The sequence below is a fragment of the Pan troglodytes genome, chromosome 11, assembly GCF_028858775.2.
Source record: "Pan troglodytes isolate AG18354 chromosome 11, NHGRI_mPanTro3-v2.0_pri, whole genome shotgun sequence".
Lineage (NCBI taxonomy): Eukaryota > Metazoa > Chordata > Mammalia > Primates > Hominidae > Pan > Pan troglodytes.
In genome coordinates this window covers 32,728,073-32,751,490 of record NC_072409.2, presented here as the reverse complement: position 1 = coordinate 32,751,490, position 23,418 = coordinate 32,728,073, and the positions used below count along the sequence as shown (strand labels likewise).

The 23,418-nt window shown below is 42.1% G+C and overlaps 1 protein-coding gene and 1 pseudogene across 4 annotated transcripts in view; one reads left to right on the top strand and one right to left on the bottom strand.

Moving 5' to 3' along the window:
• Window positions 1-3,165: 3,165 nt before the first annotated feature.
• Window positions 3,166-23,418, top strand: part of TMEM38B (transmembrane protein 38B) — an 81,498-nt gene continuing 61,245 nt past the window's right edge. Inside the window, exons 1-3 of one of the 4 annotated variants that reach the window (XM_063787607.1) lie at window positions 3,601-3,851; window positions 14,622-14,778; window positions 15,873-15,945. In XM_063787607.1, the coding sequence (XP_063643677.1) occupies window positions 3,740-3,851; window positions 14,622-14,778; window positions 15,873-15,945 (342 nt within the window). In that variant the 5' untranslated portion in view covers window positions 3,601-3,739. Of the gene's footprint in view, window positions 3,852-9,969; window positions 10,683-14,621; window positions 14,779-15,872; window positions 15,946-23,418 lie in introns of those variants that run through there. The other 3 variants (XM_063787608.1, XM_001139453.8, XM_063787609.1) reach the window with 3 other exon arrangements.
• Window positions 19,160-19,862, bottom strand: LOC100609381 (serine/arginine-rich splicing factor 10-like; annotated as a pseudogene).

The following is a 23,418-nucleotide window of genomic DNA, read 5'->3' as shown; positions in this document are numbered from 1 at the left end:
AAAAAGTTATTATTATAGATTTCCCAAAGTGAAAGGCATGCCACTTAGTGGGTAGAAAGCAGTATTGCAGGGAAGAAACAGCTAGGATTGCATGTGTGATACTGGGTTTCAGGATATTGTCAGTTTGACCCAGGAAGATGGATGTGTAAACTGAAACTAAGAAGGGTTATACAATTATTCTAGAATTAAAGAGATAAGGAACATTAGTGACATGACCATATTGTTTGTATTAATAGAGGCATATATTGTTGAAGAAAGCATTTATTCATTTATAGCAGTAGTTCTGAACCAGGGGTGATCTTGTGTCCCCCAACCCCTGCCCCTGCCCCAGAAGACATTTGGCAAAGCCAAGACATTTTTGGTTGTTGCAAGTGGAGTGTGTGTGTGTGTGTGTGTGTGTGCATGGTCCTGGCATCTAGTACCAGCGATGCTGCTAAACATCATACAATGCAAGCACAGTCCACCATGACAAAGAATTGTTTAGCCCCAAATGTTAATCATGCTGGTGCTGCAAAACCTGGTTTATAAAAATTAGATTCACATATTTTTGAACTAAAAAGTGCCTCCAACAGGTTTAGTCAAAACTCTTCTTCAGGCCGGGCGCGGTGGCTTACGCAGTAATCCCAGCACTTTGGGAGGCTGAGCAGGTGGATCACCTGAGTTCAGGAGTTCGACCAGCCTGGCTAGCCTGGCCAACATGGTAAAAACCCGTCTCTACTAAAAATACAAAAAATTAGCTGGGTGTGGTGGCAGGCACCTGTAATCCCAGCTACTCGGGAGGCTGAGGCAGGAGAATTGCTTGAACCTGGGAGGTAGAGGTTGCAGTGAGCCATGATTGTGTCACTGCACTCCAGCCTGGGCAACAAGAGCGAAACTCAGTCTCAAACAAACAAACAAACAAAACAAACAAAGCAAAACAAAAAAACACCCCACAAAACTCATTTTTGGATATTAATACAATTAGACCAGTTTGGCTTCCTAATGAATAAGCTATACTTTGTAAATTGGATTCATTTTATCACCAATAATTATGTAATTTTGTATACTGCTTCCAAAAGTCTGGAAAACTTTGAATCTTCACATGTAATTCTCCCAAATCTCACCTTTCCTTCTTACCAATTTAAAGGTAATTGGTAATTAAAATGCAACTGGTCCATTTAATATAAAACTTCCTAATTGTGGACTCTAAGGTACTTTAAAAAGTTCAATAGCATGGTAATTTAAAGGTAAGAAGGAAAGGGGTCTTTCCATCCTCCATTTCCTCCTACAATGCTCATTTTAATAGACTAAATAACTCAACCACTGACCAGAAGCAAATACGGTGAGCGCCTTTAAAATGTAGATGGAACTTGTCTTTCTGTGAGATTAGGATTTAATTTCCCCTAGACCTTTATAAGGAAATTTCTTTAGGCTCTAGGCAGATAGGACCAAGCTTATTCTTACTGTTTTGAAATGCAACAATTTTCAAATTATCTTTAGAGTCTGAGATAATTAATTCCTTTCTATTGGAATTATTCTGTTTAAGGAAGTAAAGTGCTTGATTTACTTTCTTAAAAAAACCCCTGATGTTATTCATTTTGCCTTATTGGTGTTAATAATGGATTTAATGGTACCCCAGAATAATACTGGTATAGACACACAATTCAGTAGTGTCTTAAAGATTACATCATATTAAGTATTTTTTTAAGTCCAAAGACTAACCATATATTTTGCAAAATTTAAGACTGTTAAAATGTAAAATATTTAAAGAAATAATATCCAGGCTGGGTGTGAGTGGCTCACGCCTGTAATCCCAGCACTTTGGGAGGCCAAGGCGGGCGGATCACGAGGTCAGGAGTTCCAAACCATCCTGGCCAACATGGTGAAACCCCGTCTCTTACTAAAAATACAAAAAAAACGTGGTGGCACGTGCCTTTAATCCCAGCTACTCGGGAGGCTGAGGCAGGAGAATCGCTTGAATCAGCGAGTTGGGGGTTGCAGTGAGCCGAGATCGCGCCACTGCACTCGGCTGGCAACACAGCAAGATTACATATCAAAAAAAAAAAAAAAAAAAGAAATAAAAAAAAAAGAAGTAATATCCAAACTCTGAGCCTAAATTCGCAAAACTAAAATTCCAAAAATAAGCGAATGTGTAAAAAGTATGGAAAGAACAGACTTAAACAGGAAAGTATAAATATTCACAGGTGGTTTTTTCCCCCTTAGTTTTGCTAGAAAGTGTGCTACAGGTCTAAAGACTTTTCTCTACGGGAAGTGCTTGCTTAGAAAACCACACGTGAAACGTATTTGAACAAGTCTATTCTTTCTTGATAAGTAATGAAGTGTAGAGATTTACTACAATTTTCCTACGTTTTAAACACTTAGTGTTTAGGGCAGTACTTCTGACATCCAGCAAAATGCTGGTTACATAGTAGGCACGCAAAAAACATTTTGTTAAATGAATTAAAATTAATGAATACATATTCAGATTAAAAAAAATTCTCCTTTTGCAGTGCATACACCCGTGAAGCTGTCACCTACCTAGCAGCTAATCACGTTTCTCCAATTTCCTGGTGCCAGCATAATCTGTTTACACATCAAATAAGTGTGCCAAGCTAGTTTTTTTCTTACTCAAACCTATTCCTTCTTGTTTCCTATTTATCAGAATGCAACCATAATCCTCCTACTCACCCGTTCCTCATTTTATTTGACAAATGCTTCCTTTCCCGCCTGTACAGACTGACACTCACTGACGATATTTTGCTTCTACCCATGTTTCCCACAATTGGTCTCAATTTCTGCTGCCACAGCCTCCACTACCTTTTGCTTGGACCAGTGAATACCCTCTGATTTTCCGTTGTCAGTCGCTTCTCATCAATCTATTCTTAATCTTGTTGCTTGGTTGCACCTCTACTCCCTCACCTTCCACCAAACAACCCAGTTAGCGTAGTGATTAGGAGAAGAGATTCTGGCTCTGAGCTTAACATAGTGATTGATTAGGAATTTAACCTCTGGAGCCAAACTGCCCGGCTTTGTCTGCCATTCGAGGACTTTTCCCAACCTCATTTCTCACTTTGTAGTCAACCCAAAACACCTCTGTCCATCTCCCACCTAGCTTGTGTTTCTCACTTAACTTTTAAAGTCCAGCTCACATGTCACTTTACTCACTTCCCAGAATTGTAATCTTCGTTTCGGAACTGCTCTCGCACGGCAGCTATACTTCTCAGTACCTGCTTTTGTACCATTATGTGCGTTTTTCCTCTTTTTATAAAAAAATCTCTTTCAGGGAACGCATAGTTCTTGAGGACAGGATATTACTGTTTTATTTTTATATCTCCAGTAAGTCACAGTGTGACTTGCACTGTGGTTGCTCGATAAATGTTAGGTGAATGACATCAATTTACAGAAATAAATCCAACTCTGAGCCTCTCCCCTTGAGGACCGTGTTTTGTTCATCTGCACGCTCTCCAGGTCCTGCACTGCGCCCAGGACCAAGAAGACGCTGGACCCTTACTAGGAGAACCGAGGCAAGAGCCGGCTGGAGCCGCCGGGAACCCGCTCGCCCCGCCCACCCGCCTAGCGCCGGTGAGCCTGCGGCTCCCGTGAAGCGCGGCCCCGCCCCTCGGCGCCAGGGCGCACGCGCAGAGCTGGAGCCGGCGCGGAGGAGCGGGCGGCCGCGGCTGTGCCCTCTCCTACTCCTCACCGCGCGCGCGCGGGGAACCAGTAGCCGCGGCTGCTTCGGTTGCCGCGGTCGGTGGTCGTTATGGATTCTCCATGGGACGAGTTGGCTCTGGCCTTCTCCCGCACGTCCATGTTTCCCTTTTTTGACATCGCGCACTATCTAGTGTCAGTGATGGCGGTGAAACGTCAGCCGGGTGAGTGCGGGGCGCCGCGGGCCGGACCCCTCAGAGTGCTCCTGACGGCGAGGACCGTCTAAGTGGGGTGGGTCGGGTGGGCGGCTGAGTGGCCGCTAGCCCAGACAGTTCGATGGTAGAGTTGGAGGGGCGCCAAGGGCCGGTTGGTCTGACTTACTGAGTGCAGATGGGGAAACAGAGCGGGGGAGGACGGAGGCTCTGGTACTCCTCAAAGGAGGCGTGACCTGGGGTCCGCGACGCCGTAGCCTGGGCGAGCAGGGCCGACCTTGCCAACCGCCCGCAGAAGTCCCAGGACTGACAGAAGCTGCCGCAGCGTTTCGGAACCACAGATATCCGCGCCAGCCCAGGGCTTGGGCGGCCTCCTCGCGGTACCGCCACTCGCTCGCAGTGTTTGAAAGTCACGTGAGGAGACAGCAGGTTTCTGACTCAGTCTCTTGGAGTAATAGATGGTTGCGGACTACTCTGCAGTTATGAAAGTTGTACAAGCACTGAAACAAAAAGCCTCCTGTAGCCAGACCAGGATTCCCGTTCACGCAGTGTCCTAACACCCTGCCTAGCATGTGAGAAGCGAGTGCGTTCCCCTTTTCACAGTCACGACGGACACTGTACAAGCAAGAGTTACCTGGCGTAGTTTCACTATCTGCAGAATGGGGATATAGTCTTGAAACAGCATTTTGAGTTCTTTTAGCAATGCGATCAGGGGACAGTAGTTGTATTTTATTGGATTTTACACCAGGGTGCGTTTGCTCTAATACTGCTTTACTTTTGTAGTTATTCTACTGTGCTTTTAGTTGTATGGACCTCTTCTTTCTTTGAGGTCAGACATTTCTTTGCCTACTTTCTTTGTGTTCTTGCTGTCTTTCATCTGCCTTGCCCTACAGATAGTTGATGAGTGAGGTCTGGAGGATGATGCTGTATCTTTCTTATGGACTACTTACTGGTTTTAAAAAATCCTTAGACCTCAGAAATATTTTTCATTTATGTTGAAGTTTGTAGCTCAGTTTACATCGTTGGTACAAATTTTGACCTGGATGAGGATGGTATTACTGCATTAAAGTAGAACACGTTATCTGCATAAGGTATTATTTCCTTGATTTGAAAAAAGTAAGTTTTGTTGCTACTACCTGTTCAGAATTTGATTAAAAAAATTTTTTTTGTATAGGCTGAATCAGATGTTCACATTGTGGTCCAGGGACCCATGGGATTCTCTGACACTGCCAGTTTAAAATTACTTTCATAATAATATGCAGATGTTATCTTTTTCACTCTCATTTTTTCAGAAGTGTACAGTGGAGTTTTCCAGAGGCTACCTGAGTTGTGATACTGTAACAGAAGGAAGTAGATACGAGAATCTAACAGTTTTCTATTTGAAGCCAGACATTTGTTAAAATGTACACAGTATGATTCTTCTCACTAAATGTTTTTTGTTTTGGAAAAGTTATTTTTCATAAAGAATACATTATCATTATTATTATTATTATTTTTGAGACGGAGTCTCTCTGTCGCCCAGGCTGAAGTGCAGTGGTGCGATCTCGGCTCAAGGCTGCAACCTGTGCCTCCTGGGTTTAAGCGATTCTCCTGCCTCAGCGTCCCGAGTAGCTGGGATTACAGGCGCCTGCCACCACGTTCGGCTAATTTTTGTATTTTTAGTAGTGGAGATGGGGTTTCGCCATGTTGGCCAGGCTTGAAGAATACATTATTTATGTTAACATTTAATACATTTACTTTTTAAAAAATGAAAACATGAAGAACAATTGTTGCATAGTGGACAGGTCTATGCAGTCCTATCCCCAAAGGCTGAGGAAGCTGAGAGGCTGAGGAATCCAGTTTCTTAGAAAGAAACCTTTAAAAGGGACTTAAGAACAGAAGCCATGTCTTGGGTGGCCCCAAGGAGATGGTGGATCACCCCATTACTCGACCCCCAACCCCCAACCAGAGATGTGTAGGACAGTTGCTTAAGAGCAGGATTTATGGTAAGTGAAATAGCGTCAAGGTTGTTTGACCTAAGGGCAAGATCGGTAAGTGTATACTTTTACACAAGGAACAGTAGATAAAATATAAATCTTAGAGGCAATCCCAGAACTGGGGTTAATCGTAAGTCAATATGGCGGATGTTGGAGTTGCTTTAGCCGCCACAACTATTTAAAATTTTCTCAGTTATAATTTCTAAGATGGTAAGTATTGATACTTGTAGCCAACATAAACAAAACCTTTTGGGGTTGTCAAGAAATTTAAGTCCGATTTTTTAAAAGATGTAATTCACATAGAATCTGTTCACCATTTTTAATAAAAAGTTCTGTGTTTTTGGACAGACACATACAGTCATTCAACTACCATCACAATCAAGATACTGAACGGTTTCCTCACCCACCCCAAATTCCTTCCTGCACTTTTGTGTAAGCTGTCCCCTATCCTTGGCAAGCATTAATCTGTTTACTAATTTTTAGGGATGTAGAGGGCTCCTGAGATTCCATAATTTGAGAACCACGTGATTATTGAATACTTATATAGTATCATACAGTACCAGTACTTGTAAAGAGGTAAAAATGATGGAATTCAGACACAAGAGTGAACAGTGTACCTGTTTAGCCTTTTACCCGAAGTGTGTTAGACTGCCCATTTCCTTTGACAGTTCTATTATTGGTCTTCAATATCTTGCCATTCTGATGATCAGAAAACAATTTTTCATTTATGTTTGTCATGGTACTGATGAGTTTGTGCCTCTTATTGGTCATTTGTATTTCATGTAAATTGCTTAATTTTTTTGTCCATTTTCTTATTGGGCTGTAGGTTATTGTCTTCTATTTACTGTCTTTGTGGATCATGGATATTCATTCTATTTATGTCTGTAGTCCTTTTTTCCCATAACTCTTGCTATCTTTTAACTTTGTTTATATTGTCTTTTATGGCAGAAGTTTAAAAAATTTCATAATATTTTTACTTTTTCATAAAAAAATCTATTAATTTTTTTCTCCTATGTCACTATTGGGATTTGTGTATTTTAAGAAGGGGTTTCTCAGGCCTAAGGTTATAAAAATACTCGTCCTTGACCTTTTTTTTTAAAATTCTATAGTTCTATAAAAGTATAGGTTCGTAATCTATCTGCAGTATTTTTTGTTGTATAGATGTTCCTTTGCAAGTCTGGTCATGGCTGGGTAGAACAGTTGGAACTCAATGATCTCAGCAGAGTATGCTCTATGCTCATTGAACTGGTTCTGCTCTAGACCTTTACTAAGATCATCCCACGTGCATAGACCTCTGGAATGTCCTTAGTTCTTGTTTGTTTTCTTTAGCGTCCCATTTTTTTTTTCTTTCTGTGAGCTACTGAAATCCTTCCAATGAATTCTTTATGGCTTAAGTTTGTTGGTTTTTGCTGCTTGTAGCCAAGAACCCGGGTTCCATTTCTTTTTCTAGCCTCTTATATATTAAAGAGTGTTTTGTTGAATACTAATGATAGTGAGTGACTTTGTCTTACTCCTGATATTCCTGAATTTAATGAGAATGCTTTTAAAGTTTTCTCAAGAGTGATGTTTGCTATAGGTTTTTATGAGGGACACTTTAAGGAAGTTTTACTTTATTCCCAACTTTCTAGGATATCCCTATATCTTTACACCATCCTGGTGGAGAAGGTGACATATTTTATCAAGTGCTATTTTTTTTTCAAAATCTATTGAGATCATATTGTGTTTCCCATTTAAAAATGTAACGTAGTGAATTACATTATTACGTTTTTAAAAAAATGATGAATCATCCTTATATTCTTGGACTAAACTACTTGATACATTATTTTAATTCATTAGGGATTTTGATTTGGCAGTACTTCGTGTAAAATTTTTGTATTTATGTTTATAATAGAAATGAGCCTGTTAGGTTATTTTGTTGTGTGACCGTCAGTTTGGGCCCAAGGTTATGCTGTTTTTGTAAAATAGATTGGGAAGCTTTCCATTTTTTAAGCTTGGAATGGTTTATTTAATAGGCATTGCTTGTTCTTTGATATTTGGTAGACTTCAACTATGCAGTTTTATGTTTCTTGGTATATTTTAATGGGTAAATCTTATTTTTTTTCCAATCCAGACTTAAGTCATTTTGGTAATTTATGTCTCTCTCAGGAATCATCTATTTCTTTTAGACTTCCAAGTCTATTGGAGTAAATGTTTACATTATATTGTAGAAAATTTCTCTGGATTCTTTGGTAGTTAATTCTTAAATGTTATCTATTTCACTTGAATCTTCTGGATCTTAATCACTTTATGTCCTATGGTAATTTTTTTACACCCCATATATGTCTTTTTTTCTTCTAACTCATTTTGAATAAGATACATTTGTTCAGGCTCTGTCAGTAGATGGAGTGAGTAGCTTGTATTACTCTCTATGTGGTCAGCATTCCTTTTTCATAGTCAGAACTGAAGCTAATATGTGTGTACTCCTCCTACTCCAACACCACTTCTTTTAGATTTTTACTTAGAATATGTATGCATTACTTAATTGGCAACTTTTTCCTATCCCCCCAGTGATTGATTCTCTAGAACTCACACCTACAGTAAACTGTAATTCTCATATATACTACCGCCAGAGTTCTTCATATATTTACCCTCTCAGACGTGTTACTCCTTGAGACTTTATTTTGGTATGCACTCTACCACTAACAATACCTCACTTCGTACTTTCCCACCATTTATATTGGATCTTTTGTACTGTCTGCCTAGATCTTAAAAAATGCCACCAGAGGCAAAATGGTAAAGGGGATTAACTCTTTTCTGCCTAAGGTGTGAAGGACTGCATCCCATTTTTGTTTGGTTCAGGTTTTCGGCTTTCAAATCCCAGGAAAGATAATACTCCTCCAGCCTTCTATGTAACTTTTGCTTCATAAGCAAAGACATAAAAGACATCAGGTAATACAACAAGTGGGATTAATTTTTTTCTTTGTTTACCTCCATTTGTCTCGTGAACAAACATGTGAATCCTCCTGAACCCTTGCGTGTGATTGGCTATAGTTTTCAGTTTGGGCTGATAGTGTAAGTTTTTTTTTGTTTGTTTGTTTTTCTTTTCTCTGTCTCCTGGGCATTTTATTAGGAAGTTGGAATATGCTGTTTTGGTGGTTGCTAGTGAGAAGCCATTTTAACAGGAAGCTTACATCATTACTTTTAATCTATCTTATCTTACATTTTAAATGTCTCTTAAGTCTTCATTAAAATAAACACATTTCTTCAATCCTACATTCACATCAAACCACCATTTTGTATAAGACTTCCTGACTACAGTAATTTCTATTACACACAAAATGTATTGTTTTACTCTAAATTCTGCCATGACTATTCTACTAACCTCTCTGAAGTCATACATAATTAATTTTAGCAAATATTCATTGAAACTCTGTATTGGGCATTATATTAGATGTTTAGGATACCGCCATGAAAGATGCTGTTATAGCCCTAAAGAGACTTATTGGTGCTTTTTCTTTATTTTTGATAGTGTCACATAAGGTTGCACTACCTTTTCTACACAATAATAGTAGCCATCATTGATTTTAGATACTGGGAGAACATTTCAGTATGTTAATTCTATTCCTCACACATTCCTGTAAGGTAGGTATTATTTAACTCATTTTATAGATGAGGAATAGTTTTAAGGGATAAAATAACCTCCCTTAAGTCACATGGTTTAGTAAATTATGGAGCTAGTTCTTGACTCCAGATCTGGTTAATTCCAAAATTTCTTACTATTCTGTGCCTTATCTTTGCATGACCATTTACTGTTCCTGGTTTCAATAATTAGCAATTTCTCAATAAGGTGTCACTTGACATGGTTATTTTCTCCAGTGATTTCTGTCGTTTCTATGAATTAAATCCTGGAATAAAGTTTGTCATTGTTCCTTTCCTGTAATCTGTGGGAGATGAAAGTTTGTAAGTCTAGAATTTATCAGTTCTGGGCATCCTGGAAAGGTGGCAGCAGTGGTGGCAGCTGAGTTTTGCTATGTCTTTATGAGTCCCCATGTAAAAACAGGGAAAAGTGCAAAAGTCATAAATGTACAGCTCAGTGGATTTTCAAACACACCCATATGCAGATAAAAATAGAACATTTATGACACTCCCCAAAGCCCCTTTGTTACATGATTTAAAGAGCCAGAGGCCATGTGCACGGGTTCACATGGCCTGTGGAGGAAACACCTGAGCAGTGTTTTCTCCACAGGGGTCTCAGTCTGGGCTCTAAAGAGCTCCTCCACCAAGTTTCTAAATTTTAATAATTTCAGCCTATTGTTCCCCCAGAGTAGTAACTGCTTTCTGGAACTGAACTCTGTGATAACGTAGTATTTACTTTTTGCCTTTTCAATAACCTAGTTAACAATTTTATACCTACTGAGTTCTATTTAAATAATGGTATTTTCTATCTCCTGACTGGACAGAAACCCAGGAGTAGGGTTTGAACTTCCTACTTTCTGGTTTGCATATATCTTATTAAGATAACTAAAGTACTTGCTACTTGCCACTCTTCAGACCCGGTCAGTGTAATGTCATCAGTGCAGCAGATCAGTGTGATGTGTGATCTCTCAATGTGATCAAAATCTCTGGACTATTTTAGAGAGCAAGAGTGTTAACATAGACCTGAAGCAAGACTGTAATGGTTGAACAAAGCACAAAGTGCTTCTGAGATTTTTTGCAAATTAATAGGAAGAAAGAAGCATTTGCTTCCAAGTTATAAGAATTGTGTTGATTTGACCCCGTAAAAATACTACATCTTGAATACTAGCTGCAATTAGAGTCACGACCTTTCTGTGTTTATAATTCATAGCTATTCTCCAAGATCCATCTGTCTTATATTTAGATCAAACAGGTAAGTTAGTGGAATGTGATAGCTATCACCACCTTTTTGTCTTTGGTTGTGGCACCAATTTCTGTGGTATTGTTTTTGGTTACTTTGTTGGTGAGGAGAGGAATATCTAGGGGCTTCTATGTGTTCCATTATACCATATTGCTCCTTATGCCATAAATCAGAGAATCTATATGGGCATTGAGTCAGTTGCCAAGTATGTCTGTTCTAATTACTCATTAAGGAACTGGGGAATAACTACAAGGTGAGTATGTGGATCTACCTGGCCCACTATGATTCAAACTTGATCTAAGGCTGGGTGCAGTGGCTCACGCCTGTAATCCCAGCACTTTGGGAGGCTGAGGCAGGAGGATCACTTGAGGCCAGAAGTTTGAGACCAGCCTGGCCAACATAGTGAGACCGCATCTCTGAAAAAATTTAAAAAAATTTAAAAACCAAAAAAATCCCCCAAACTTGATCTAAAACTCCTTGAATTGTGTCATAGGTAATCTGTAAGCCTCTGTTGCCTATGCGATTATTTTTAAATAATTTTGATGAAAAAGCATACTTGAGGCATATAGGATATGTTGTTCATTTTTCTCTCTTTTTAAAAAGAAGATAAATCTATAAAGGGGAAAGACTAAAGCAAAAGTAAACTAATATGCAATTTAAAAATATGTAATATGTAGAGTTGAAGTTTTAAGAAGGCTAGAACATTCCCATGCTTCTTTCTAGAAGTTATGTCAGCCACTAGCAAGTTGAATGTCAACTGTTTTGAAAATAGCTACAGTGCACGTAGTTCTTAAAAACAGGGACACACTCTGGAACTAAAATAGACTGAGTACAAGAAAATAAAGAAGTCATGTATGCAGTGCATTAACAAAATATCTTTCTAACTTTTGTTATAACTGTAAGTTCATAAAACTATTAAGCGTAGTCTAATGATTCATTTTGCCAGAATTTGGGATTATTTTGTAGATGTGATTTTAAGTGTATTTATGGAAGTACAGTGTGACTTTATTTTTCTTTGTAGCTTTCATTTCATGATGAAGTTATTTATTTATTTATTTATTTTTGATACAGGGTCTCACTCTGTTGTCTAGGCTGAGTGCATTGGCACTATCAGCTCACTGCAGCCTGGAACTCCTGGGCTCAGTGATTCTTCCACTTTAGCCTCCTGAGTAGCTGAGACTACAGGTGTGTACTATCAAGCCTGGCTAATTTTTTATATTTTGTGGAGACGGGAGTCTTGCTATGTTGCTCAAGCTGGTGTCGACCTCCTGGACTCAAGCAATCCTCCCAGCTCGGCCTCCCAAACCAAAGTGTTGTGATTGCAGGTGTGAGCCACCATGCCTGGCTGAAAGTATTTTGATATTAAAGTTCATATGTAATTATTTGCATTTTAAACATCTTATATTTGGAATTAGATTTAGGTCTCAATGTGACAAATGTTGCTAAGAATTTTGGGGAAAATAATTCTATTGATAGCGTATTTCAAACATCTTAAGGTAGGACAGAGAAATTTCTTTTTTCTCTTCTAAATGCCAGTACATTAAAATAAAATGATTTGAGTTGGAAGCCAGGTGTGGTGGCTCATGCCTGTAATCCCAGCACTTTGGGAGGCTGAGGCGGGTGAATCACTTGAGGCCAGGAGTTCCAGATCAGCCTGGCCAACATGGCGGAACTCTGTCTCTACTAAAAATACAAAAATTATTTCCAGTTTCATCCATGTCCCTACAAAGGACATGAACTCATCATTTTTTATGGCTGCATAGTATTCCATGGTGTATATGTGCCACATTTTCTTAATCCAGTCTATCATTGTTGGACATTTGGGTTGGTTCCAAGTCTTTGCTATTGTGAATAGTGCTGCAATAAACATACGTGTGCATGTGTCTTTATAGCAGCATGATTTATAGTCCTTTGGGTATATACCCAGTAATGGGATGGCTGGGTCAAATGGTATTTCCAGTTCTAGATCCCTGAGGAATCGCCACACTGACTTCCACAATGGTTGAACTAGTTTACAGTCCCACCAACAGTGTAAAAGTGTTCCTATTTCTCCACATCCTCTCCAGCACCTGTTGTTTCCTGACTTTTTAATGATTGCCATTCTAACTGGTGTGAGATGGTATCTCATTGTGGTTTTGATTTGCAGTTCTCTGATGGCCAGTGATGATGAGCATTTTTTCATGTGTTTTTTGGCTGCATAGATGTCATCTTTTGAGAAGTGTCTGTTCATGTCCTTCGCCCACTTTTTGATGGGGTTGTTTGTTTTTTTCTTGTAAATTTGTTTGAGTTCATTGTAGATTCTGATGAAATTGGAAATCATCATTCTCAGTAAACTATCACAAGAACAAAAAAACAAACACCGCATATTCTCACTCATAGGTGGGAATTGAACAATGAGATCACATGGACACAGGAAGGGGAATATCACACTTTGGGGACTGTTGTGGGGTAGGGGGAGGGGGGAGGGATAGCATCAGGCGATATACCTAATGCTAGATGACGAGTTAGTGGGTTCAGTGCACCAGCATGGCACATGTATACATATGTAACTAACCTGCACAATGTGCACATGTACCCTAAAACTTAAAGTATAAAAAAAAAATACAAAAATTAGCCTGGTGTGGTGGCGCATGCCTATAATCCCAGCTACTTGGGAGGCTGAGGCTTGAGACTTGCTTGAACTCAGGATGCTGAGGTTGCAGTGAGCCGAGATCATTCCACTGCACTCCAGCCTTGGCAACAGAGCGAGACCCTGTCTCAAAATAAATAAATAAGTAATTAAGTAAATAAATAAATATAGTTTGAGTTAGAGACATTGTTCATATCTAGAATGTTTTATTGGCCTTTTTTTGGGTGTTTTTTGACTTTGACATTTAAAAAATATAAGCCAGTTGTTGTTTGTTGTTTGTTTTTGTTTTCTCAGAGTAGCCCTCAGTTTGGGTTCGTCTGATTCGATTAGTTCAGGTTGTATATTTTTGTTAGAAATACCACAGAAGTGGCAGGGCTCGGTGGCTCACGCCTGTAATTCCAGCACTTTGGGAGGCCGAGGTGGGTGGATCACCAGATCAGGAGTTTGAGACCAGCCTGGCCAACATAGTGAAACCCCGTCTCTACTAAAAATACAAAAATTAGCTGGGTATGGTGGCAGGCGCCTGTAGTCCCAGCTACTTGGGAGGCTGAGGCAGGGGAATTGCTTGAACCCAGGAGATGGAGGTTGTGGTGAGCCAAGATCGCATCACTGCACTCCAGCCTGGGGAACAGAGCGAGACTCTGTCTCAAAGTAAAAAAAAAAAAAGAGATACCACAGAAGTGATGATGTGTTCTCAGTGTATCATATCAGGAGTCACTTGATGTTATTTACAGTGATGTCTGCAAGGTTTCCCCCACTCTCAAGTTATTATTTTCCTCTACAATTAATAAGTAATTAGTTAAGACTCGTGTTGAGGTAGTATAAATATCTATTCCTAAGAAACCTTTCACCTTTAGGTTTATTTTGTTACTCTGTTTCTCACCTGTCTTGTTGAAAGCTTAGTTTATTTATTTCAGCTTCTTTATTTTCCAATATACTTAAGATTGTAAATTTTTCTTAATAAATCACTTTGACATATTGTCTGGAAGTACTTACTGTAGGGTTTGGGATGGAAGGAGACAATAAGTGAGAATATCGTTTATAATAATCCATTACTAGGAAACTGGCAAGGACAGCCTAAACAGAACAGAGTATTTTAAAGGTGCCAAAGTGCCAAAAATCACCCATTAACAAAATGTTTCCAGTCTTGCTTTAAAGAATAAAAGATATGATTTTTAATGATTTTGACTGGCACACCTATGAATAATAGTTGTTGAAAATTATGAATTTAAGAAGTTTATTTGTTTAGTGCAACTTGTACTTTGGGGCTTGTTTAATAAATGTATAATGATCACAGACCATATTTTACTTTACCATTTCAGGAGCAGCTGCATTGGCATGGAAGAATCCTATTTCAAGCTGGTTTACTGCTATGCTCCACTGTTTTGGTGGAGGAATTTTATCCTGTCTACTGCTTGCAGAGCCTCCATTGAAGTTTCTTGCAAACCACACTAACATATTACTGGCATCTTCAATCTGGTAAGCTGCCAGTATGGTGACCTATGTGACATTTAAACAATTGTGTTGTAAATTGTTAGTAAAATGAATTTTTTTTCTTTGAACAATATTTTATGTGCTTGAAAAGTTAATGCATCTGCAAGGAAGGAACCCAAATAATGCTAAAGGGTTTTTTTTTTTTTTTTTGAGACGGAGTCTCGCTCTGTTGCCCAGGCTGAAGTGCAATGGCATAATCTTGGCTCACTGCAACCTCCACCTCCTGGGTTCAAGTGATTCTTCTGCCTCAACCTCTGGAGTAGCTGGAATTACAGCACCCGCCCTCACGCATGGCTAATTTTTGTATTTTTGTAGAGACGGGGTTTCACCATGTTGGCCAGGCTGGTCTTGAACTCCTGACCTGAGGTGATCTGCCCGCCTCGGCCTCCCAAAGTGCTGGGATTACAGGTGTGAGCCACCGCACCCAGCCATGCCAAAGGCTTTAAGTGTAAAGTATATCTCTTTCTTTTTTATTTTCCCTTATCTTCTCCCAGAAGCAATTATTGTCTGCCATTGTCTTATGTACCTTTTTTGTTGTTGTTGAGACATAGTCTTGCTATGTGCAAGACTGCAAGTGCAGTGGCGCGCTCTCAGCTTGTTGCGGGACGCAGAGGATTAGAGAGACCAGTATGGGTGAATACAGGAGGATATTTATTGTGAGGTACACACCGGCTCAGTGGATTTACCTCCAAAAAACTGGGCCTTGAATAAAGACAGAGCGAGGTTTTTATAAGCGGGCTTATAAGAGCAAAACAAAGGTAGTTAATCATATAGTGCATAACTTGTGGCCTTGCATAGCTGGTGGCCTTTTAGCTGTGTCAAAAGAAAAACAAGAACTGGCTAAATACAGGCATTTGTAAAACACCATTATGCTTAAGAGGTAAGGGAAAGGAGTAACAATAAAGGAATTTGTCTTTCTCTCTCTTTTTTTTTTCCTTAACCTTGCTCTGGAGGGGGCGGGGGTGTCTGGAGCCCATTCCTCTGTCCTTGGCTTTTTGGACAGTGTTATAACTGTTCTTGAATTGAGCTGCTAAGCAGAGGAAAACTTTTTTTTTTTTTCTTTTTAACCCTTATTACAGGCTCACTGCAACCTCCACCTCCTGGGTTCAAGCGATTCTCCTGTCTCAGCCTCCCAAGTGGCTGAGATTACAGGCATGTGCCACCACGTCTGGCTAATTTTCTGTATATTTAGTAGAGACGGGGTTTCACAATGTTGGCCAGGCTGTTCTCAAACTTCTGATGTCAAGTGATCTGCCCCTGTCAGCCTCCCAAAGTGCTGAGATTACAGGCATGAGCCACCATGCCCAGCCTGTCTTATGTATCTTTAATAGAAGCATTTCCAATATGAAAGGGCATTAAGTATTTGGCCCTAGAGTTTATCTTGTGAACCTAACTGATACACGCAGATATACAACATGATAAAATCATGTATGTGACCAACTGAAACTAACCAAAAAGTCCAAATAATTATGGCTCATATTTAATTATTCTTCTCATACTCTGTTGATTTTATGAGATCTTTAAATTTTATAATTTTGAAGTGAAGAAAAAAATGTTACCCGGAATTGCTTTGAATTCTTGCAAATCCAAATTCGTTATCCTTAAGAGGATTGATCCATCAAGTTTAAAAAAATCTATAATAAAAATTGTAGTTTTTTTTATGTATAAAGCAGAAACTGTTTTCTGTTAAGAACCATATCATTAAATATATAACAGGAACACTTACAGTTCATTTTTATTGTGATAATTTTAAAATGAATATGTCCAGTTCTAAAAGGGATATTACAAATAATAGTAGCAATGGGAAAAAGTAATCCTGGGAACCTATGGCAGTGTTGAGTTGTTACGATATGTCAGTTAAGTTCTTTATATTCATTGTCATATTTAATCAGAGGAGTACTATAAGGTAGCTATTATTATTTCCATTTGACAAATGATAAAATTGAGGCATAGGGAAATGCTGCTATAACTTTCTTGTCTAGTAAGTGGTTGAGCTAGAATCAAAACAAGAAGTTTTTAACTTTAGAGTCTTCACACTTTGTAGCCACTATCTCTCACAGATTTGTTTAACCATCTCTTAAAGTGTAGTCTTCCAGTTGCTATGTGTTTTAAAAAACTTTCCCAAAGACTTTTATTTCTATAACAATATTTTTAAAAGTTATTAGCATTTTGGAAGAATTTTTTGATGTGTATAAAAGGAAGATATCCAGAATTTGATACTTTCTGTTATTTCTACTTCTGTTCCTATAATACTAACCTCCTGGATGATTGCAGGAGCTTCCTAAGTGGTCTTGCTGCTTCTTTGATTATCCCTTTGAGTCTATTCTTTATTCTTCATGGAGCAGACAAAATTATTACAGTTGGCCTTCTATACCCATGGGTTTTGCATGCTTGAATTCAACCAGCTGCAGATCAAAAATATTTGGAAAAAAATCCAATAAAAAATAACAATGCAACAATAAAAATAATGCAAATAATAATGTGTAACAACTATTTGTATAGTATTTACACTGTATTAGGTATTATAAATAATCTAGAGATGATTTAAAGTGTAGTGGAGGATGTGTGTAGGTTATGTACAAATCCTCTGCTATTTTATATAGGGGCTCTCACATTCACAGATTTTGAAGGAGAATCCTGAAACCAGTCCCCTACAGATACTGAGGGACAACTTAAGTTAGAACATGTCACTCATGTGCTCAGTAATTTCTTATCTTATTAAGAACAATATCCCAAACTTTTACCATGGCCTGTAAAACCCTGCAAAATATTCGCTTTCACTTTCTTTTATGTAACGTCTTACAACTCTATTCTTGCTCAGTTTGCTCTAGTCACATGAGCTTTGCTATTTCTTGAATGTTCCAACGTAAGGTATTCTTCTACCTCAATGCCTTTGTACTTGCTTTCTTCTCTTTGTAATCTTTTTTTCCTCAGAAGTCTCATATTTTGTTTTATCAGAGAGGCCTTCCCTGACTAAAGTAGCACCTCCTCTCCCATGACTATCACATCATCCTTCTTTATTTTTCTTCTTAGAATTATTGCTATCCAACATGTTATCTGTTGATTTTTTTTTTATGTTGCTCTAACTATACTGGAATAATAGCCCATCAGAGAGTGAGCCATCATGCCTGGCCCCTGGCTAATGTTTAAAATTTTTATATTTGTTGAGATGAGGTCTCACTATGTTTCCCACGTTGGCTATTTTTTTTTTTTTTACTGTCAAAGTTATTTATTCACTATACATAGAACATGTCCCCTATAAAATGTACATGTAAATCACTAAAAAGTAAAATTTGGTGAACATTTTCTCAATTACAGAACATACTACATCAGTTGGGATAATAGCTGTCTACCTTAAAATAATCTAATTATAGCACCCAGTCTCCTTTATATCTAATGCAAAGTTAAATACTTATTTTGGGGGTTATTTCCTAGTATGTGTTTGGTGAGGCTGAGTAAACAATTTAATATAACTCCAGTATATTACAGTCACTGCACAATAAATCAGTTTATTACAGATTAAAACAAATCATTTTTAAATTATTTGTAATAATGGGATCAGACAAACACTGGGTAATTTTAAATGGCATATAACCACACAATTACTTATCTTTGATAGTATATTGGGTTCTATAATTATATTAAGATATGAATGGTGTAAAATATTGTAACGAATAATACATCTCAAACAAGACACTTAGGCCATACTGTAATCATTCACTAGATTGTACTCAGTAGACATTTACTGAATAAGGGAATTATCTATTTTTCTCCTCAATTAACCAGTACAATGTTTTGCCCACAGTGTCAGCGCTCAATAAATATTTGCTGAACATACTGACTAGGATAGAGGTGAGAAGAGATGGGCCCTCTTAGCTGGATGTCGAATATAATTGGAATTTACCTGGGAAGGAGAGTAGTTAAGGAAGATGTAAACTGCATGTGGTGTACAAGTAAATAAACGCAGATGCCAACAAAGCAAATGATTAAGCAGAAAACACTGACACCAAAATAAACAAAGGCAAGATTTGCCAATAATGGCGAAAATGGAACTTTTATATTGGACCATACCTTTTCCCACCTAAATCAGTTTGAGGCAGACCAACAGAGGCACTGTAAGAGACTACAGCTGTCTTCCTTGATATTCAGACATCCTAGTTTCCAATAATTTATTATGGACCTATTACCCATGAATCAGTACACACTTATTCATATTTAGGGATTAGTTTCCGCAAGTACAAAGTTGAATGTCCTTTTATTTGTCCTAAAATGCTTACTTTCAAACTTGAGGGGACTTCAATTATTCCATGTAGTTTTTGATAACATTCTTTTATCTTTTCAGACCAGAGTCAAAATATTTGTACAGTATTCATACTGCAGCACCTTCCACACACCCCTTTGTCACTTGAACTGCCCTTCTTTGGTTCTTTTTCCACTTTCAGATCTTTCTTGAAGTCTAGTAAGCACAACTGTACTGGATATTCCAGCTACAGTTTGGTCTGTCATTGTCGGAATGGCTTCTGCTACTCTGTGGTCTTCCAGCCAGTCTATTTCTAGGATTATATGATCTTCTATAGTTGTTATGAAAAGACTGACTTCTTGATCTCCTTCTTTCATAACTTCGGCTTCTAGGACGTCTGTATCTGTCATAATCATCATAGCGTGAATAACTGTACATATTCCTCCCTTCCTTGGCTTTCATCTGATTTGGTGTCTTCCGATCCCCCTGGGCAAACTGTATTTCAATCTGCCCTCCACAAATCCACTTTCTGTCCAAATTATATAAAGTGTCTTCAGCATCACGAACACCCTCAAATTGAACAGAAGCAAATCCTCTCTTGGACGTTGAGTGTGGAAATCAAGTGGAACATACACATCAACTATAGGATCATAACGACCAAATTCACACCGTAAATCTTCAGACCTGGCGTCGTTGGCTATGTTCCTGACAAACAGAGACGTGTTGGGGGGACGGCAGGTAGCGGGACATGAAGGCTGCGTGTCTCCACTAGGTGCACTAACGGGCCCAGCAAACAGTCCATGGCTCTGGCTGCCAAGCCTCAGACACACACAGCTATGGCAACCGCCTCTTTTCCTGAGACTTCACTCCCACCTCCACTGCCCACCTCCTACCTCTGCGCAAAGCTGGGACCACAGTGGTTCTTTCCCGCAAGATCACCAGGCAGCTGGTGATTTTTTTAAATGCAAAATTTCAAGTAATACTGAATTAGGTACAAAAAGTATTTATAAAGTTATGCAAAATAGAATTGTGATATAATGAAGTTATATATCCATCATTTAGATTAGGAAAAAAATTGTCACTTAAATAAATCTTTGTATTAAAAAGTGAAAATAGCTGGGCACGGTAGCTCAGGCGTGTAATCCCAGCACTTTGGGAGGCCGAGGTGGGCGGATCACCTGAGGTTAGGAGTTCGAAACCAGCCTGGCCAACATGGTGAAACCCTGTCTCTACTAAAATTACAAAAATTAGCTGAGCGTGGTGGCCTGTGCCTGTAGTCCCAGCTACTTGGGAGGCTGAGGCAGGAGAACAGCTTGAACCTGGGAGGTGGGGGTTGCAGTGAACCGAGATCGTGCCACTGCACTCCAGCCTCAGTAACAGACCTAGACTCTGTCTCAAAAAAAAAAAGAAAAGAAAAGAAAAAGGAAAATACAGAAAACCACAAAGCCAAACATAAGACCTAATGAATTATTATAGGGTACATCCTTGTAACCACTACCCAAATCAAGAAATACAACTTTGCGCCTGGGACAGTTGCTCATGCCTGTAATCCCAGCACTTTGGGAGGCTGAGGCATCGCTTGAGCCCAGGAGTTCGAACAACATGGTAAAACCTGGTCTCTACCAAAAAGTAGCTGAGTGTAGTGACGCATGCCTGTAGTCCCAGCTATTTGGAAGGCTGAAGTGGGAGAATCACCTGAACCCTGGAAGTCGAGGCTGCAGTGAGCTGTGATTGCACCACTGCACTCCAGCCTGCACGTAGGAGTGAGACCCTGTCTCCAAAAAAAAAAAAAAAAAAGAAAAGAAAAGAAATACAACTTTGTCACTTACCTCCTTATCTTAGAAGTCCTTTTTGTGTGTCCCATTCCAATCATAACCCCCTTCTCTCTCTTTTTTTTCTGGAGACGGAGTCTTGCTCTGTTGCCCAGGTTGGAGTGGAGTGGCTCTCGGCTCACTGCATTTTCTGCCTCCCAGGTTCTTTTTTTTTTTTTTAATTTTTTTTTTATTTTTTTTTATTTTTTATTTTTATTTTTTATTGATCATTCTTGGGTGTTTCTCACAGAGGGGGATTTGGCAGGGTCACAGGACAATAGTGGAGGGAAGGTCAGCAGATAAACAAGTGAACAAAGTTCTCTGGTTTTCCTAGGCAGAGGACCCTGCCGCCTTCCGCAGTGTTTGTGTCCCTGGGTACTTGAGACTAGGGAGTGGTGATGACTCTTAACGAACATGCTGCCTTCAAGCATCTGTCCAACAAAGCACATCTTGCACCGCCCTTAATCCATTCAACCCTGAGTGGATACAGCACATGTTTCAGAGAGCACAGGGTTGGGGGTAAGGTCACAGATCAACAGGATCCCAAGGCAGAAGAATTTTTCTTAGTACAGAACAAAATGAAAAGTCTCCCATGTCTACCTCTTTCTACACAGACACGGCAACCATCCGATTTCTCAATCTTTTCCCCACCTTTCCCCCCTTTCCATTCCACAAAACCTCCATTGTCTTCATGGCCCGTTCTCAATGAGCTGTTGAGTACACCTCCCAGATGGGGTGGTGGCCGGGCAGAGGAGCTCCTCACTTCCCAGTAGGGGCGGCCGGGCAGAAGCGCCCCTCACCTCCCGGACGGGGCGGCTGGCCGGGCGGGGGGCTGACCCCCCCACCTCCCTCCCGGACGGGGCGGCTGGCCAGGCGGGGGGCTGACCCCCACCTCCCTCCCGGACAGGGCGGCTGGCCGGGCAGAGGGGCTCCTCACTTCCCAGTAGGGGCGGCCGGGCAGAGGCGCCCCTCACTTCCCCGACGGGGCGGCTGGCCCGGCGGGGGGCTGACCCCCCCACCTCCCTACTGGATGGGGCAGCTGGCCGGGCAGAGGGGCTCCTCACTTCCCAGTAGGGGCGGCCGGGCAGAGGCGCCCCTCACCTCCCGGACAGGGCGGCTGGCCGGGCGGGGGGCTGATCCCCCCACCTCCCTCCCGGACGGGGCGGCTGGCGAGGCGGGGGGCTGACCCCCCCCACCTCCCTCCCAGACATGGCGGCTGGCCGGGCGGGGGGCTGACCCCCCCACCTCCCTCCCGGACGGGGCGGCTGGCCGGGCGGTGGGCTGACCCCCCCACCTCCCTCCCGGACGGGGCAGCTGGCCAGGCGGGGGGCTGACCCCCCCACCTCCCTCCCAGACAGAGCGGCTGGCCGGGCAGAGGGGCTCCTCACTTCCCAGTAGGGGCGGCCGGGCAGAGGCGCCCCTCACCTCCCAGACGGGGCGGCTGGCCAGGCGGGGGGCTAGCCCCCCCACCTCCCTCCCGGACGGGGCGGCTGGCCGGGCGGGGGGCTGACCCCCCCACCGCCCTCCCAGACAGAGCGGCTGGCCGAGCAGAGGGGCTCCTCACTTCCCAGTAGGGGCGGCCGGGCAGAGGCGCCCCCCACCTCCCGGACAGGGCGGCTGGCCGGGTGGGGGGCTGATCCCCCTACCTCCCTCCCGGACGGGGCGGCTGGCCGGGCGGGGGGCTGACCCCCCCACCTCCCTCCCGGATGGGGCGGCTGGCCGGGCGGGGGGCTGACCCCCCCACCGGGGCGGCTGGCCAGGCAGAGGAGCTCCTCACTTCCCAGTAGGGGCGGCCGGGCAGAGTCATCCCTCACCTCCCGGACGGGGCGGCTGGCCAGGCAGGGGGCTGACCCCCCCACCTCCCTCCCGGACGGGGCGGCTGGCCGGGCAGAGGGGCTCCTCACTTCCCGGTAGGGGCGGCCGGGCAGAGGCGCCCCTCACCTCCCGGACGGGGCGGCTGGCCAGGCGGGGGGCTGACCCCCCCCACCTCCCTCCCGGACGGAGCGGCTGGCCAGGCAGAGGGGCTCCTCACTTCCCAGTAGGGGCGGCCGGGCAGAGGCGCCCCTCGCCTCCCGGACAGGGCAGCTGGCCGGGCGGGGGGCTGACCCCCCCACCTCCCTCCCGGACGAGGAGGGAGGACGCTCCTCACTTCTCAGACGGGGTGGCTGCCGGGCGGAGGGGCTCCTCACTTCTCAGACGGGGCGGTTGCCAGGCAGAGGGTCTCCTCACTTCTCAGACGGGGCGGCCGGGCAGAGACGCCCCTCACATCCCGGACGGGGCGGCAGGGCAGAGGCGCTCCCCACATCTCAGACGATGGGCGGCTGGGCAGAGACGCTCCTCACTTCCCAGATGTGATGGCGGCCGGGAAGAGGCGCTCCCCACCTCCCAGATGGGATGGCGGCCGGGCAGAGACGCCCCCCACCCTCCAGACTGGGCAGCCAGGCAGAGGGGCTCCCCACATCCCAGACGATGGGCGGTCAGGCGGAGACGCTCCTCACCTCTCAGACGGGGCGGCTGCCAGGCAAAGGCTGCAATCTCGGCACTCAGGGAGGCCAAGGCAGGCGGCTGGGAGGT